The 16,568-nt window shown below is 54.9% G+C and overlaps 2 protein-coding genes across 2 annotated transcripts in view; both read left to right on the plus strand.

Moving 5' to 3' along the window:
- The first annotated feature begins 915 nt into the window (after positions 1–915).
- Positions 916–11,599, plus strand: CCDC124 (coiled-coil domain containing 124). Its single transcript, XM_027548235.1, has 5 exons — positions 916–984; positions 6,393–6,562; positions 10,192–10,381; positions 10,902–11,016; positions 11,145–11,599. The coding sequence occupies exons 2-5, from the start codon at positions 6,404–6,406 to the stop codon at positions 11,350–11,352; spliced, it is 672 nt and encodes a 223-aa protein (XP_027404036.1). The 5' UTR covers positions 916–984; positions 6,393–6,403; the 3' UTR covers positions 11,353–11,599.
- Positions 11,600–15,424: 3,825 nt separating this feature from the next.
- KCNN1 (potassium calcium-activated channel subfamily N member 1) overlaps positions 15,425–16,568 on the plus strand; it is a 42,072-nt gene continuing 40,928 nt past the window's right edge. Inside the window, exon 1 of the mRNA XM_027548238.1 lies at positions 15,425–15,486. The gene's annotated coding sequence lies outside the window, so the exon portion shown is untranslated. The remainder of the gene's footprint in view (positions 15,487–16,568) is intronic.

The raw sequence follows: 16,568 nt of genomic DNA on the forward strand, positions 1-16,568 counted from the left end.
GGTGAGTCCCGCAGCGCAGTAGGGAACCATCTAAGGCTAGAGAAAAGGGAGATATACAATCCCACTTAGGTCCCAGCAATGTCACTGGTGCTGCTTTTTGAAGAATGAACTCTGTGGTCCTGCCTAAATCGTCCTGTCTAAATCCCTAAATCCCTGCCCTGCTTCCCCCCTATAGCTAGACCCAGTATATCATTTTCAGACCCCTAGTGCTACCGTTTTTACAGATGACACTGCAGAAAATCTTTAAGTATAGGTGCCTACGACAAACAGCGCCCCGCCCCAAACCTAACTGCTGAATAAGAGTATTTTATTGTGCGGGGTGGTGGAGAGCAATCCCAGAGGAAGGTTCACTAGAAATTTTGAGTCCTTCGATTACATTTTGCTCGAATTCCATTCCTGGTCTGTAAGCCTGTTTCCTCGACCTGGATGGCGCAGTGTTTTAGTTTCTCTGTTCCTTTCTTCTGCTCCCTACCGCTTAAGCTTCGCAGTAGGGAGGCAGACAAGAGTAGGAGAGCGGCTTCAAAGCACAAAGCGATGGCAAAGGGCCTAGGAGGCTTCCACAAGCGAAGCGCTTATACCGGCCACGCGGGGACCACGGATTCTGGCGCTCCCTGCCGGCCAAGCAACTCTGGACTGACGCCGCCAGACCCGCGTATGAAACCAAGGACGCCGTTTTTCTTCTGGGCAACGGCCATCTCGGTAAGGACAGTGGTCCAGTTTGTAGTTTATGCTCCCCTCTCCTGACTAGTTAGTATATGAAGTGAGCGGAAGAGATGAGGATTTATAAAATATTCGCTTCTTGCACACAAAAATAAATAGCTAACGCCCTTGAGTTGGATTGGAGATAAAAAGCAGTATTTCCTCTACCAAGATGGCGACGAAGCCCAGACGTAATCAGCACGCGCTGCCTGGTGGGGGGTGTCCATGCGCCAGCCCCGCGGTGACGTCACGGAGGTGCGACCGGGCCGGCGCCGGGGGAAGGAGGTAGGAATGGCAGCGGCGCGGGCGGAGCCGGGGGGCGGGGTGCGGGTGAGCCCCGCGGGGTAGCAGGACGTGAGACCACCTCCCCGGGAGGGCTGGAGGTGGGGGTTCTCAGAGACGAACGCACTTCCGACCTCCAGTCTCCCGGGTTCCCGTGGGGGCTATCCCCATTTCGCGGAGCGGACGACTGAGATCCAGCGGGACAGCGTCGTGTTCGAAGCTACTTAGTTCTGGTCGTGCTCCTGAGCAGCTTACAGGCTTGCGGGTGACAGAGCTGGGTACGGACGTCCCTGGCCTCATGCAGTAGGATCGGAGCTGGAGAGAGGGACGACGGGTTGGAGGAGCCTAGATGGGGTAGCTGGAGGATTTCTTGGAGGAGGCGGCGTTGAGTTTCCTGTTTTATTCTGTCTTACTTTCACATCTAATCAACCACGTGGGTATTGATTCCCTCCTAAGTGTACTCCCTGCTTTAGCCAAAACCACTCCTTAGACCCTCCTGGTTGAGCTTCATGCTTCTGTCTCAGTCCTCCGTTCACCACCTCAGCAGCCCCAGAGGGCTCTGAGGTCCTCCGCACCTTCCCATTACCCTGAAATAGAAATCCGCTCTACCCAGCCTGCCTCCCCCCGACCACTGGGGGCTTGGGTCTCCCCACACCCTTAGGTTTTTCCTTTGATGTCTCCCCCAGGAAGCACTTTGACACCCCCTGGGTCAGAAGCTCCCTCCCGACTTCCCCTGGCACCTGCATGGCCCCATCACAACTCTGATCTGGAATTAACACTCCTGTTGTCTATATTCCACCCAGCCTGGGAATCCCATTTAGTCTGGAAGCCCATCAGCACTGCCTCTTTCCCCAGCATCCCACTCATAGTAGGTGCTGCTATTGTTTCAGTTCATTTCGGTTCAGTCGCTCAGTCGTGTCCGACTCTTCGCAACCCTGTGAACCGCAGCATGTCAGGCCTCCCTGTCCATCCAACAGTGCATGTTTACTGAATGACAAAGTGTGTGTTTATTAAACAGAAGAAAAGCTGTCTGTTTTAATCAGCTCTGGCTACTATAACAAAATACCACTGACTGGGTGGCTTAAACAGCAGAAATGTGGAGGCTAGGACATCTAAGATCAAGTTGTCAACCAGTTTGGTCTTAGTGCAGGCTTCTTCCTGAATTGCAATGGCCACCTCACTGTGTTCTCACGTGGTGAAGAGAGCAAATTCTGGTCTTTTTCTTCTTTAAGGGACACCAGCTCTGTTAGATTAGGACCCCACTCTTAGGACCTCATTTACCCGTTATCACCTCCTCAGATGTCCTGTCTCTGAATACAGTCACACTGAGTGTTAGTCACAAAATCAACATGTAAATTTTGGAGGGACATAACTATTTCAGTCTTGGCCTGAAGGAGGGGGTCAAAAAGCCCCTTTTCAGGCTTTGGGATGGAATCAGAGTCTTAAGCAACAGGGGGAGGGGAGGGGATGCCCCATCTGAGTTGCTTCGAGTGGACAGGGTTTTCACAGGAGGAGGGGGACGGGTGTATCAGGAGAAGGCACAGCTAGAGAAAAGGCTCAGAGGCTGGGAGGAAAGTGAGTGGGAAGAGAAATGAGAAGCTGAGTTTGGACACAACGCAGCGTGTGAAGTAAATACTGAGGGTACCCTGGAAATAAATGCTTGTTTATTCATTTGCTCAAAACATTTTTTGAGCTCCCATTATACAGGACACTGATCAAGGCAGTCCCAGCCCTGCCCTTGCAGAGCTCTCAGCCTAGTGGGGAAGATGGTTGTTGTTCAGTTGCTCAGTCATGTCTGACTGTTTTTGAGTCCCCATGGACTGCAGCAGGCTAGGCTCCTCTATTCACTATCCCCTGGAGTTTGCTCAGATTCATGGCCATTGAGTCAGTGATGATATCTAACCATCTCATCCTCTGCTACCCTCTTTTCCCCTTGCCTTCAGTGTCTCCCAGCATCAGGGTCTTTTACAGTGAGTCAGTTCTTCACATCAGGAGGCCAAAGTATTGGAGCTTCAGCATCAGTCCTTCCAATGAATATTCGGGGTTGATTTCCTTTAGGATCGACCGGTTTGATTTCCTTCCTGTCCAAGGGACTCTCAAGAGTCTTCTCCAACACCACAGTTCGAAAGCATCGATTCTTTGGTGCTCAGCCTTCTTTATGGTCCAACTCTCACATCCATACATGACTATTGGAAGAACCTTAGCTTTGAATATATGGACCTTTGTTGGCAAAGCGATGTCTCTGCTTTTTAATACACTATTTAGGTTTGTCCTAGCTTTTCTTCCAAGGAGCAAGCATCTTTTAATTTCATTTGTTCAATAATCCTGTAAATGAACATAAGATAGCAACCCAAAGAAGTACCTCAAGAGAAAGTTTATCATCTGAGAGTCAAGGGGAGTTTCCAGAAAGGGTTCCTGAAGGTAGCAACACTTTGGAGTTGGGCCCCCGCAGTTTCAGTTGGAATTAACTGGGTAAAAAAAGGAACAAATGTGGAGGGCACAGCAAGTGCAAAGGCCCTGAGGTAGGAACCTGCATGGTAGGTTTGGAAAAAGGCAAGGCAGCTGGTGTGGCTGCCGCTGAGAGTGAGAGGGGGAATTGGGGGAAGTTTCCTCAACTGAAACTGTGACCCCCACCAACTTCTTAGAGCTCTCCTGGGGAGTCCAGAGAGGTTTTCTGGTGGGTACATTGTAGATGCTCAGTAATGAACGGGTTAGGGGGCTCAGGAGCAGGATGGGGATCAGGCTGGCATGCTCAGCCCTGCTGTGGCAGGTCTTACATCCTGTGCATAGAGGGACGGTAATCAACCCTACTTCTCAGATGAGGAAGCTGAGGCTCAAGGGGAGCATGTCAGCCACAACTGCAGAGCCAGGACTCAACCCTGAGTCTCCTGGGTCCGCTGATCTCCCCAACTTTGCCCTGCTCTTCCCTGTGGGACTCAGTCCCCCATCTCACCCTGGCGGGACTACTTCCCTGTGTCGGGCACAAGCGGCCTCAGAGACCCGATCTGCCTTGATGTTCCCTGAAGGGCCAGCTGGCAGCCTAGAGTGAGGCAAGGGTTAGAATCAAGTTGGGACTGAGGGGCTGGGCCTGGGTTGGAATCTGGGCCCCTCCACTAAGCCACGGGGTGGCCTTGAGCATGTCACCCTCTCAAAGCCTCAGGTTCTTCATCTGTAAAATGGAAGAAAAGTACCTGGCCTTGCTGCTGTCAGGGGATGACATAATTTAGACTGCAACATCGGTCAGTCAGCATTCCAGTTATTGCCCAGCTCCATCTGACTCCAAACTTCTGGCTCCGCCCACGGCACCATCCTAATTCGCTCAGCATTTGACTGCCACCCTCAGCCCCTCGCCCACCCACATGACACCATAAATCAGAACAGGTTCATGACCTGCTCAGAGCTGCCTGAAAGTTCTCTGGTGCCCAGAGAATAAAATCCTTGTTCTTCCCTACCCCTAAGATCCTGATCTATCAGCCTCTCACCTTTCCCGTCCCCTCCCCTCCTTCCCTCCCCCCAGCACTCCCTGCCTCCTCCTCCCTCCCAGTCTCTCTCTCCCCCTTCCCTTCTTCTCTCTCCTCCCCCACCTCTCCTCCCCATCTTTCCCTTCTAACTCCTCACTCACCCACACTGGCCTCAGTGGCTTCCATGCTTTCTCTAGTGCATGACTTTCCTGCCACAGGGACTTTGCACATCCTGGGCCCTCTGTCCAGGACTCTCAGCCCTTCATTTCCATAGGGCTGCTTCCAATCCATCTTTCAGGTCTCAGCTTGGCCATCACCTGCCAGGGTTGTGAGAATTCACTAAGACACTGTGTGTAAAGCATTGCAACTGCTGCAAATGGGAGCTGATGTTAGAGTTTCCAGAGGGGCTCAGAGGTAGATTTCCCCTCCTCCATAAGCCACACAGCTAGGAGGTTGGTGGGGGTGGGTTGCTTGGTGGTCCTGAGTCAGGATGGACCCCAAATTCTCTCCCCTTCTTTCTTGATTGCTGGGCCTACCTCTTCAAGGTTCAGTAAGGGACTGAGCTGGAGATTCTCAGTGGGGAGAAAATGGACACCAGCCCATTTCCCAGATGAGGAAAAGTGAGGCTTGGAGAGCTGAAGGCCTGTGCCATGACCTCACAGTGCTTGTGTCAGCACTCTGGAGGGAGGGTGCTCTTAATTTCTTGGTTTCCCTTCCTCACCTGAAAGGCAGGCTTTGGAGGTGAGACCTGAGGCTCAGTCCTGTGCAACTTGGCTAGGTACCTTGACTTCCCCATCCTCAAAAGGGAATAAGGACAGTCGCCGTGTTTAAGACTTTGTGCTGTGTGCCAGTGTGCTAAGTTGCTTCAGTCATGTCTGATTCTTTGCGACCCAATGGACTGTAGCCCGCCAGGCTCCTCTGTCCATGGGATTCTCCAGGCAAGAATACTGGAGTGGGTTGCCATGCCTTCCCCTAGGGAATCTTCCTGACCCAGGGATCGAACCCACATCTCCTGCATTGCAGGCAGATTCTTTATTCACTGAGCCGCCTAGGAAGCCGGTTTAAGGCTTTGGGAGCATTCAATGAAGTTGGGCCATATAAAATGCTTAGTAGGGGGCCAGGTGTGGGGAGGGTGGCTCCTCCCATTTGAGTGTATCGTGATCACCCCAGCACCCGGCGAGGGGCTCACACAGAGCAGGCACCCACACTGGACAGCAGCTTTACGGGTGTTAAAATTCTCATGGCTGTGTGAGCCTGGGCTGGGTCACTGGGCTCTGCTTAGCCAGGGGGGAACTGCTTACCCAGGGGGAGGGGCATTCAGCTGTGGGATCAGAGGAGTGCGGCTGCAGAGGTGGCAGAGTGGGAGGGTCCTCTCGCACTGGCCCACGGGGATCTATAGCAACATGACTTGTAAGAGCCGAAATGTAGAAACCACCCACAGGTCCACCATCGTGGACAGATGGATAAACATAATGCGGTCCGTCCATATAGTGGAATATTACTCAGACATAAGAAGGGAGTGATGCACTGCCACATGCTTACACTTGGGTGAGCCTTGAAACCACGGTGCTAAGCGAAAGACGTGCGAAGAGGCAGATCCTCAGAGAGCAGACTAGTGGTTGCGGGGAGGGGGGATGTGGACTGATAGCTAATGGGGTCAGGTCTCCTGGGGATGGTGGAAATGTTCTGAAACTAGATGGAGGTGCCGGTTTCACAGTATTGTGAACGTGCTAAATACCACTGACTTGGGCACTTTAAGATGGTTCCTTGTGTATTATGTGAACTTCACCTCAGATTTTTTTTTGAAAGAGAGATTAGTGAGTCTGAAGCCCTGGTTTTATAGATGAAGCCCCAAGGGGGCCCCAAGGGGGTCACGGCTGTACAGGTGTGAGTGTGAGGCTGTGGACGGTGGATGCCCTTGACTCACTGTTCCCTGCCCCCGTCTCACAGCCTGCTGAGGGATGCCCAAGAAGTTCCAGGGCGAGAACACCAAGTCGGCAGCGGCCCGGGCGCGGAGGGCTGAGGCCAAGGCAGCGGCGGATGCCAAGAAGCAGAAGGAGCTGGAAGATGCGTACTGGAGGGACGAGGACAAACACGTCATGAGGAAGGAGCAGCGCAAGGTGAGGGCCTCACGCCCCGGGCGAGGCGGGGCAGGGGGAGGCGGTGGGCGCCCGGGTCTGTGGCCTGAAGGGTGAGGGGCGCTGGACGTGGAGCACGGCAGGGAGGGAGACGGGAGCAGAGGGGCCCTCTGCCCACAGGGCAGAAGGCGCGGGCGCCTCGGGTCTGTGGCCTGAAGGGTGGAGCACGGGCAGCGGGGAGACAGGAGTAGCAAAGGCTTGTGCAGGGTCCCGGAGGGGGCTGGGGTTTGGCACGTTTAGGCAATCACAAGCCCTCCATGGGTTAGTTTCTCTCCTTTATGTGATGCCAGGAATAGACAAGACTGCCAGTGCCTCACCCTTGAGCACGCAGGGGACATCTGGCAGCAGCTGGAGGCCTGTTTAGTTGTCACAGCTGGAGGGTGCTGCTGGCATGCGGTGGGCCGAGCTACGGGAGGGTGCTCCACACCCAGTGGTGCTGAGGCTGAGACACACTGATAGGTCCCGTTTCTGACCTGCTGACGTGGTTCTTCCAGGTGTTTATAAAATCACAAGAGGGCAGGGATAGTTGACTGTCTTCTGCTGGGCCCCAGTGCCTGGCACACAGTGGGTGCTTCATTGATGAGAGGTTCAGGGCTGACGCTGACCCACTTGGTCCAGTAGGTGGCGCCAGAAACCATTCTAAGCCGCTTGGCCTCCTCGCCTGGGTGGGTCCCAGGTTCTAGCATTGCAGTGGTGACGCACCATCCGTGCGTGCCCAGTTCTGGGAGATCCTGGGTGCTTTTGTGAGTTTTTCCCACTGTCTTTCTGTGTAGGGAAAGACGGATCCTGCCTTGTTTTTAGCTGGAATTGAATATCACTGATTCCCTCTCCCCCCAATCTCCCCGCCCCCATGCTACATTCTGGGTCCATGGACATCTTTCAGTTTTTTCTTTTTTTTTGGGTGGCTCGCAGGATCTTAGTTGCCCGACCAGGGATTGAACTCGTGCCTCCTGCAGTGGGAATGCAGAGTCCTACTAAACTGCCAGGGGAGCCCCTGTCTCTTTTGACTGTCAACATTTTGACAATACAGGAAAGTTAAAACCCAAAAGAAAAAACAGTGTCTGCCAAGGATCTGTTCTCTAGACAGAAAAGCCAGAGACCTTTCCACAGTCCCCGAGGCAGCAGCCCAGCCCAGCCCAGGAGCCCTCCCCAGGCCTGCATCTTTGGTATCCCATCCTCCAGGTGAGGAAACTGAGGCACAGACAAGGCAGGAAGCCCCAGTCACAGGGCTGTGAGTGGGACTGGAGCCGGGCTGGGGGTCTGCCTCCAGGTTTGCAGTGAGTGTACTTGCCCCAGGGGTTGCCCAGGGAGCATCTGCCTATCCCATCACCTGTGTCGCACACACCTGCAAGGCACACAGGCGGAGGCCAGCCAGGCAGCAGGGCGCAGACTCGCTCTCTAGGCCGCTTGACTGTAGCACAGGCCACTGAATGCAGATAGACCACAACCAAAACAGGCCACAGTTTGCCAGCCCCTGGTCTCTAGAACATTCCCAGCCTCCATGCCCCTCCCGGACAGTCCCCCCTCCTGAGTGTTTGTGTTTTTTTTTTTGCCGCAGCAGCAAAAGTGCTGAATCCTAACCACTAGACCACCAGGGAACTCTCCCTGCTGAGTATTTTACATGGAGTCTCTGATGGTTCTTCCCCACTGGGTGATTTTCTGGGTTCTGTTCATCCCTCTTCCTGCTGATGGGTGAGGGGGCCCACAGTCTACAGAGCACACCTGGTCCCTCTTTCTTACGTGACAGTTGCTTTAAAAAGATAGTTTCTATGAAAAGAAAATCCGTGTTTGTTCTAAAGCACTAAAAAAAGCAGCACCCCCCCCATCATGTGACACCAAAGGCTTTTCTCACCCAATGCCGTACCCTAAAGGCCATGTCCTCAGTTAAGTGGGATCTTGCAGCCAGATTTCTCCCTGCTGCCAGGATTCAGCCTCAAGCTGGGCCGTAATTCATCGCCCCGCCTGGAGGGTAGCATTTTGTCTCCATTTGTTCCATATTAAGCAACTCGGCGATGAGCACGTGATTCTCTGGGTTCCATCTCGATTATTTATGACGCTCATTTTTGATGGCTCCGGAATATTCCACCAGTGGCCTCATCCTTCACCCGTCACCAGATGCTGCCAATTGTTAATTGCCCTTTGTAAAAAACTGTGAGTGACTTTTTCAGAAAAATTCTGAATGTCAGAGTGTAAATGCTTACGTTCCCTCCTCAGTCCCATGTCCCAGGAGACTCACGGCCACAGTCTGCATGCCCTTCCTGGGTGCTTGGAGCCTTCTGGAATTCATTCATTCATTTGTCCAGCACACTTTTACTTAAGCACCTACTGTGTGCTGGGCCAGGGCCTGCCTCCGGGATAAGCCAGATGATTTGTGGGACACAGGAAAGAGCCATGCGGTAGAGCAGGTGGATAGGGAGCCAGGAGCTCAGGGTGAGCCAGAGTTAACCAGGAGAGGAGGCTGGCAGTGGCATTCCAAGTGGGGACAGCAGCTAGTGCAAAGGCCCTGAGGCAGGGTTGTGTTGTGGACAGGGTAAACGTGGGCTGTACGTGCACCAGACAGCAGTCAAGGAGCCTCACGAGGACCAGTGGGGAAACCAGTGGGAAACCAAGACTCAGAGCACAACGGCCCTACCCTAGGCACCTGACCACAGATGTGGGAGCCCAGCAGCTGCGTCCAAACAGCCTTCCTCCTTTCCTATCCATCAGGCAGGTTGGAGGTCAGAGGCCCAGTACGTGTCCTCAGGAACCCCTCTTCTGGGGCCCTTAGTCCTGTCACAGGGGCACTACCAGCACACAGACCATCTCCAAGGCACGGAGGGTGGATGGCAGAGTTGCAGGCAGTGGGTGGACAGGCGGGGATGCCTGTAGCGCAGGGCTCTGTGGGGGTGCGGGGTGGGCGGCAGCAGAATATCTCAAGCCTGAAGCCACATCGCACTACAAATGAACCAGAACCTCGCGCTGTCCCCGGAGCAGTGGAGGGCCAGCAGCCAAGGACAAGTACTCTAGGCTACACATCTCCTCGACCAGCTGGCATCAGAGCCTTCCTGGGGAGCCAGCGTGGGATCAGTCCCAGCCTCTGTGACACTCAGCTGGGAACACTTCAGCAGTGCCTCCCCAAGGTCTGCTGGCCCATAAAAGAACCACTGCCCCAGCTGGCAGATGGGTTCAGACCCTCGAGTGGCTCCTGTCGCCTTTGGAATCCAGTACAAACCCTTCCCCATGCCCATGAGGCTCCCTGTGGTCCCGGCTCTGCCCTCCCCACCTCTTCTCCCTTCACACTTCCCCTCCTCACTCTAACTTCTTGCTGTCCCTGTCATGCTAGGTGGTTGCTGCCTCAGGACCTTTGGACCTGCCATTCCTCCCACTAAGGACCCTCCTCTTCCCCAGCCTAGGCATCACTTTTTCTTCTAGAGCCACCCACCCCGCTTCCTTGGCTAAGGTTCCCATAGACATGTAGGATGGGAGCCCCCTGGTAGGCCCATGGTGCTCCTGTGTCCCCTAAGACCAGCATGGGGTCTAACACACAGCAGAGTCTCCATCACATGGGTTGGGATGCGAACTGGACCCCATGCCACTGGGGCAGGATCCATGCCTGACTCTCCATCCCTCAGGAGGAGAAGGAGAAGCGGCGCCTGGAGCAGCTGGAGCGCAAGAAGGAGACGCAGCGGCTGCTGGAGGAGGAAGACTCAAAGCTCAAGGGTGGCAAGGCCCCCCGGGTGGCCGCCTCCAGCAAGGTCACCCGCGCCCAGATTGAGGAGACTCTCCGCCGAGACCATCAGCACAAGGAAAGCCCTGACCCAGGTGGGGCCTGGGCCCACGCTGGAGCTGCCCTTTTACCTGAGAAACGAGAGGCAGTGGGCAGACCCCCTGGACTGAGTCCAGAGGGCCTCCTCCTCACCTCCAGAGAAGTTGTGTGGGCTCTGCAAGGGTGGCTGGGTCTCGTAAGGCCTCGCTCTGAGCACAGACGGTATAGGCACGCACGTGTGTAATTACTTACGCCGCATCCGACCCTAGCTTGTGCTCTCCCGGGTCCCCAAGGCTGATGTGGTGCCCCGAGGCGAGGAGACAGCAGCGGCTTAGGAGGTGTCTCCTGAGCGGTGGGCTGCAGAGAAGTCAGTCAGGGGGCTTGGGGGCAGGATTGGCCCACCCCGATAGGTAGGACTTGGGGAGGGGGTCGTGTTTCCATCCTCAATCCTCTGCCTGCCTCCCTTTCTCCCCTACTTCGTCCCCTCCGTTGTGTCTCATCTCCCTGGAACTCAGCATCTCTGCTCATGTCTCTGTTTCTGGTATATCTCTGTTCCCCTGCCGCTCCCGCCCGCAGCCGAGAAAGCCAAAAGCCACTTGGAGGTGCCGTTGGAGGAGAACGTGAACCGCCGCGTGCTGGAGGAGGGCAGCGTGGAGGCTCGCACCATCGAGGACGCCATCGCTGTGCTCAGGTACCCGGCAGAGCCTAGGCCTTGGGGGCGGGGCTTGGATCGGGGCGGGGCTTGAACCTCGGGTGGGGCTAGGCCCGGGGGCGGGGCGGCCCACGCCCCAGCCCCCCTGACGTCTGCGTCTTCACCAGCGTGACGGAGGAGGCGGTGGACAGACACCCGGAGCGCCGCATGCGGGCGGCCTACACTGCCTTTGAGGAGGCGCAGCTGCCGCGGCTTAAGCAGGAAAATCCCAATATGCGGCTGTCGCAGCTGAAGCAGATGCTCAAAAAGGAGTGGCTGCGTTCACCGGATAACCCCATGAACCAGCGGGCGGTGCCCTTCAACACCCCCAAGTGAGCCTGGAACTGGAGGAGCCGCCCGGGCAGGCGGTCAGGGTCGCAATCCCACACGCCCTCCCGCTGGGTCAGCTCCAAGGGCTACAGATATCTGGGGCCATGGCGTGTGTCCTAGGGGCTTGGTGGCATCACTGGCCACATCTCCCGCTACAGGGCCCCTGCTGCAGTGACAACCCTGCCCTTCATGCGTGCGCCAGAATCCTGGGGCCGAGTGCCCAATAAAGGTGGCCGGTGAGGCAGAGTGTGCACTTGAAGTCTACGTGGGTATGGGTCGACGTGTGAGTGGGTGGTGGGAGAGGAGAGCTGGAACGAGGGGGCCTCCAAAGCGCTCCTGTCCTAGCAGGCTAGGTGAGATAGTGTAGAGCAGACAGCGCTCTGCTTCTACCTGGGCCAGTGGTCCAGTGAGAGGCCTATAGCATTATTTTCTGGAAGATTTGCTGGGTTGCTGCAAAGGGGTAGCTCAGAGAGGTTGAGGCACTGGCTTCAGGTCACACAGTACTGCAGAGATAGAACCAGAGGAGAGTTGGAGATGAGTTGTTGGCATCCTGAGATTCTGGTCCCGAATCAGCATCCAGGTCACGTACTGTGTTGGGGTCAGGAGATGTAGGCTGCTCTTCTGTTATTCCAACACGGGAGGCATCTGCGTCGAGTCCTGGGCAGGCTTTCTGGTAGAGGGTTTCTTTAGAGCACACGTTTGTGGGAAATGAGTCAGATTCCATTGCAGAGGCAGGGCACTGGGCAGGCAAGGCCCTGGAAGCTGGAGTGGGCAGGTGGATCTGGGTAGGAATGAGTGTCCGGTCAGAGGCGCAAGGGCTGGGTGAGATCTCAACTTGGTTCTGGCTTCCTAAAGCTTAGTTGACCTCAGGGAGCCAGTGGAGAGGAAGGGCAGCTGGGAGGTGGGCCCAAGTGTGTGGGGCGGTGTCCAAGCATTTACTATGTCACTGCTATGGGCTTCCACCCAAGTGACTTCTCTCTGCACCTCTGGCCCCCATCCCCTCACCCTCCGCCACCCTCCAGCCCCATCATCTGCTTGTTCTCAACTTCTCCAGCACAGCAGCCTTGTTGCCCCTCATGGCCTACACGCTTAGTTCTTCCTGCCAAGAATGCTTCGTCTCCCAGACATCAAGTCTCAGATGCAGATCTTTATAGATGGCCCCAACTGTGTGGGGTCATGGCTGAGCCAAAGGGAGCCAGGCTTTGCCCAGAAGTAGAGGGGTAATAAGGCTTCGTGGGGGGAGGGCCTTGAAGTATGGGAGTTCTCCACACTGACAAGGGGCAGAAAAGGCTGAAGAAACCACACGTGCAAAGGCCTGGAGGTCACAACTCCTATTCTACAGAGTTGTTATTGGTTAGTCACTCAGTCATGTGTGACTCTTTTGTAATCCCCCTGGACTGTAACCCACCAGGCTCCTCTGCCCACGGGATTTCTCAGGCAAGAATACTGGAGTGGGTTGCCATTTCCTTCTCCAGGAGATCTTCCTGACCCAAGGATCGAACCTGGGTCTGCCTGCATTGGTAGGCGAGTTCTTTACCAACTGAGCCACAAGGGAAATCCCTGTGATACCCATTTCCAGAGGGGAAAATTGAAACACAAGGCTTCCTAGTTCAACGGGGCCAGAGGGGGGATGGTGTCTTTAATAATCGAGTACAGCTGAAGTGCAGTATAGCAGGTGCCTAAAATAATAGCAGCTGACATAAAAACTAACCAACATACATCTTGAGCACTGGCTTAGTTTGGGGATTTCCCCAGGAGCCAACTCTGAGGCAGGACTAGAGGCATGTGAGGGGTCCAGGAAGGACCTCAGGAAGATCCCATGGGATTTGAGGGAAGGAGCCCTTCAGGGAACAGTCTGGAGAGGAGAATTGAGGGTGGAGGGTGTCGGAGACTGGACCAGCCGTGAGAAACATCCTCTGGATGCTGGACCCTGGCCTAGCACATGATAAGATTGCTGGGAGAAATATCGATAACCTCAGATACGCAGATGACACCACCCTTATGGCAGAAAGCCAAGAGGAACTAAAGAGGCTCTTGATGAAAGTGAAAAAGAGTGAAAAACCTGGCTTAAAACTCAGCATTCAAAAAACGAAGATCATGGCATCCAGCCCCATCACTTAATGGCAAATAGATGGGGATACAATGGAAACAGTGAGAGACTTGATTTTCTTGGGCTCCAAAATCATTGCAGATGGTGACTGCAGCCATGAAATTAAAAGACGCTTACTCCTTGGAAGAAAAGGTATGACAAACCTAGACAAGCATATTGAAAAGCAGAGATATTACTTTGCCTACAAAGGTCTGTATGGTCAAAGCTATGGTTTTTACAATAGTAATGTGTGGATGTGAGATTTGGACCATAACGAAGCCTGAGCACCGAAAAACTGATGGTTTTGAACTGTGGTGTTGGAGAAGGCTCTTGAGAGTCCCTTGGACAGCAGGGAGATCAAACCAGTTCATCCTAAAGGAAATAAATCTGGAATAGTCATTGGAAGGACTGATGCTGAAGCTGAAGCTCCAATACTTTGGCCACATGATGCAAAGAGCTGACTCATTGGAAAATACTCTGATGCTGGGAAAGATTGAAGGCAGGAGAAGGGGACAACAGAGGATGAGACGGTTGGATGGCATCACCAACTCAATGGACACGAGTTTGAGCAAGGTCTGGGAGATGGTGATGGACAGGGAAGCCTGGCATGCTGCAGTCCATTGGATTGCAAAGAGTCAGACATGACTGGGCGACTGAACAACAAATGTCATTTCACTGAGCCCTGGGGACAGCCCCCTGTTACATTGATCCTCTTTCTAGATGGAAAAAGAAAGGCGCCTGCCTGCCTGTGTCACATACTCAGGAAGCACTCAGTCAGCAGTGTGGAGGTGGGGCCCAGAATTAGGGCTCCAGGTATCAGCTGAGTAACAGAGAAGCCCAGATGGCTCCCCACAAAGGGAGGCCTCTGCCTCTTACCTCTGGGGGCCTTAGACCAAGGCCTTAATGGGTCCGAGCCTGGTTCCTCCTATATAAATTAGGACTGAAAACAGTAAGCCTAGGCCACCTCGAGAATCAAGATGATGCCTAGGAAGGGCAGATCCTGAAGAAGTCTTGGCAAAGGAGCCTCCTGCATGGCCAGGTTTGGGTATTTGTTGTGGCCAGGAATTAGGGAACCAGTGATGAGTAATCGGAGGGAAGAAGCAAGCCGAGCCTATAGGGCCTTGGATGCCAAGGGTGGGATGAATGGGGCTTTACCCCAGGGCGAAGGAGAGCCATAGTGGATGTGTGAGCAGAGTAGAAAGAGTACCAGAGCTGTGCGTGGCAAGCTCTGCTGGGGACTTGTAGGGGAATGGCTGGTAGGCCTGAGTGAAGGTAAAACTCAGGACAGAAGCTAGGACTGCCTTCATTCCTCAGACACAAAGACGACGGTAACAACGACTGTTTGAAATAAACTTCTGGTCCCACCCCCACGGAATCCCAGGCTCGCGCATGCGCGCAGGCAACAGGGAATCCCCGGCTTCGCTGCAGTGCACGGGAGGGGGCGTGAGACAGGAGTTCCGTGCGCTCCCAGCCCTCTCCGCGCGTTGCCAGGACGACCAGGCGGGGCCGGGGACGCCGGACACTGACTGCGCCTGCGCGGGGGTTGTCTTCACAGCGCCAGGGCTTTCCCGTAGCGCGCGAGTCGGGGAGGGAAAAGCCTTGTACGGCGCGCATGCGTCGACCCCCGCCCGACCCCCGCCCTGTGGGCCAGGGAATCCTCACCTGCCGCACTGCGCACTGGGGGCGGAGCGGGGAAACCGGCTCAAACTGGAGTGGGGTTTGCTGAGGCGTGGGCGGGGGAGGGAGCGAGCGTGGGGTCTTCCCCAGGTTCCCGCTCCCTTTGTCGCCTTGGCAACCGGGCGAGCGGGCCGCAGTGCGGGGGCGGCGGCAGCCTCGGGGAAACCGGGTGGTTCTGCGCGTGCGTGGGGCTCCGCGCCTGCGGCCGGGGTTCCCCTTCGTGCGCCTGGGGGGTATCGATGCGGGGGGGGGGCCGGTGTGTGGGGATGATTGGAGAAGGTGGGTGCCAGGGAAGAGAATGAGCGCGGAGAGAGGGGCTGGGGAACGGGGGAGAATGGTGGTGGAAAGAGGAGGCGGAGTGGGTGCCTGAGAAGGTAGGGGGGCACGGGAGAGGGTGGAGGTGGTGGGGAGAGGGGTACTGGATGAGGTCGGAGGAGGGATTAATGAAGAAGATAGTAGAGGAAAGGGAACAACAGGAGAAGGGAGGAGGAACAGGGGGAGCGGCTGAAGGGCATGGTCAGTATGAGGGGAACAAAGAGAAGCTTATGAAGGGAACACGGTAGGGTATAGGGGTGGCTACGGGGAGGGGACGAACACCTTCAGGACACCACCCCACCCCCCAACCTGCAAACCACAGGTTTTCTGAGCCAGGAAATCTGGGTCTCAGATTTCCAGATTTAGAAGAAGAAAAAGAAAAGGTACAGGACACACCAGTTAAGCTTGACTTTCAGTTAAGCAGTGGAATGATTTTTATTCTAAGTGTGGCCCATTCCGTGCACTGTTTTTACTAGCAGCTCTAATTTTGGTCGGACCACTTCCTTCTCCCGGCCAACCCCATCCCCTGCCTGTCCCTTGAGCCTTTCTGAAAGCCACTGGGACCTCTCAGATCAGATGATTCCTTTGTTTCTTCTCTCTCTGGTGCCCCACACGCCTGCATACTGGTGCCCTCCCCTGCCATCTCTCATCTTGGCTTCGAACACCACCCTGAGGTGGAGTCCTAGCCAGGCAATACAATGCGCAAAGGCATGGCACCTCCACCACCTTCTCTCTTTGTCTCTCTGTGTGGCTGTCTCTGTCTCTCTCAAGCCCCTCCAAACTCTCTGCCATGGGCCTGATCCTAATGAGATGATATAATGTCTCTGCCTATCCCAGCTGCCATCACCTCCTTCTCTTGGAACCTCTAGGGCTCCTTACTCTCAAGCCTGAGACCCAGGAACCTCGTACACCAGGCTTCCCCTCAATTTCTGGGCATATAAGTATATAGTAGATACGTAGAAAAATTTTGGAGGGTAATTTTTTGGAGGCAAGTCCTGGGGGTAGTATTTGATGCTTCAACACAGAGAGCTGCAGTTTTCGTACCTTAGAGGCACACACACCCTGTCCAAGCTTTTGTACCCTCCAACAAAGTAATTTGCCTTTTATCCTCCTCCTTGGTTTTGAAAACAAGTGAGATCAT

Source organism: Bos indicus x Bos taurus, chromosome 7 (genome assembly GCF_003369695.1).
Source record: "Bos indicus x Bos taurus breed Angus x Brahman F1 hybrid chromosome 7, Bos_hybrid_MaternalHap_v2.0, whole genome shotgun sequence".
Taxonomy (NCBI): Eukaryota; Metazoa; Chordata; class Mammalia; order Artiodactyla; family Bovidae; genus Bos; species Bos indicus x Bos taurus.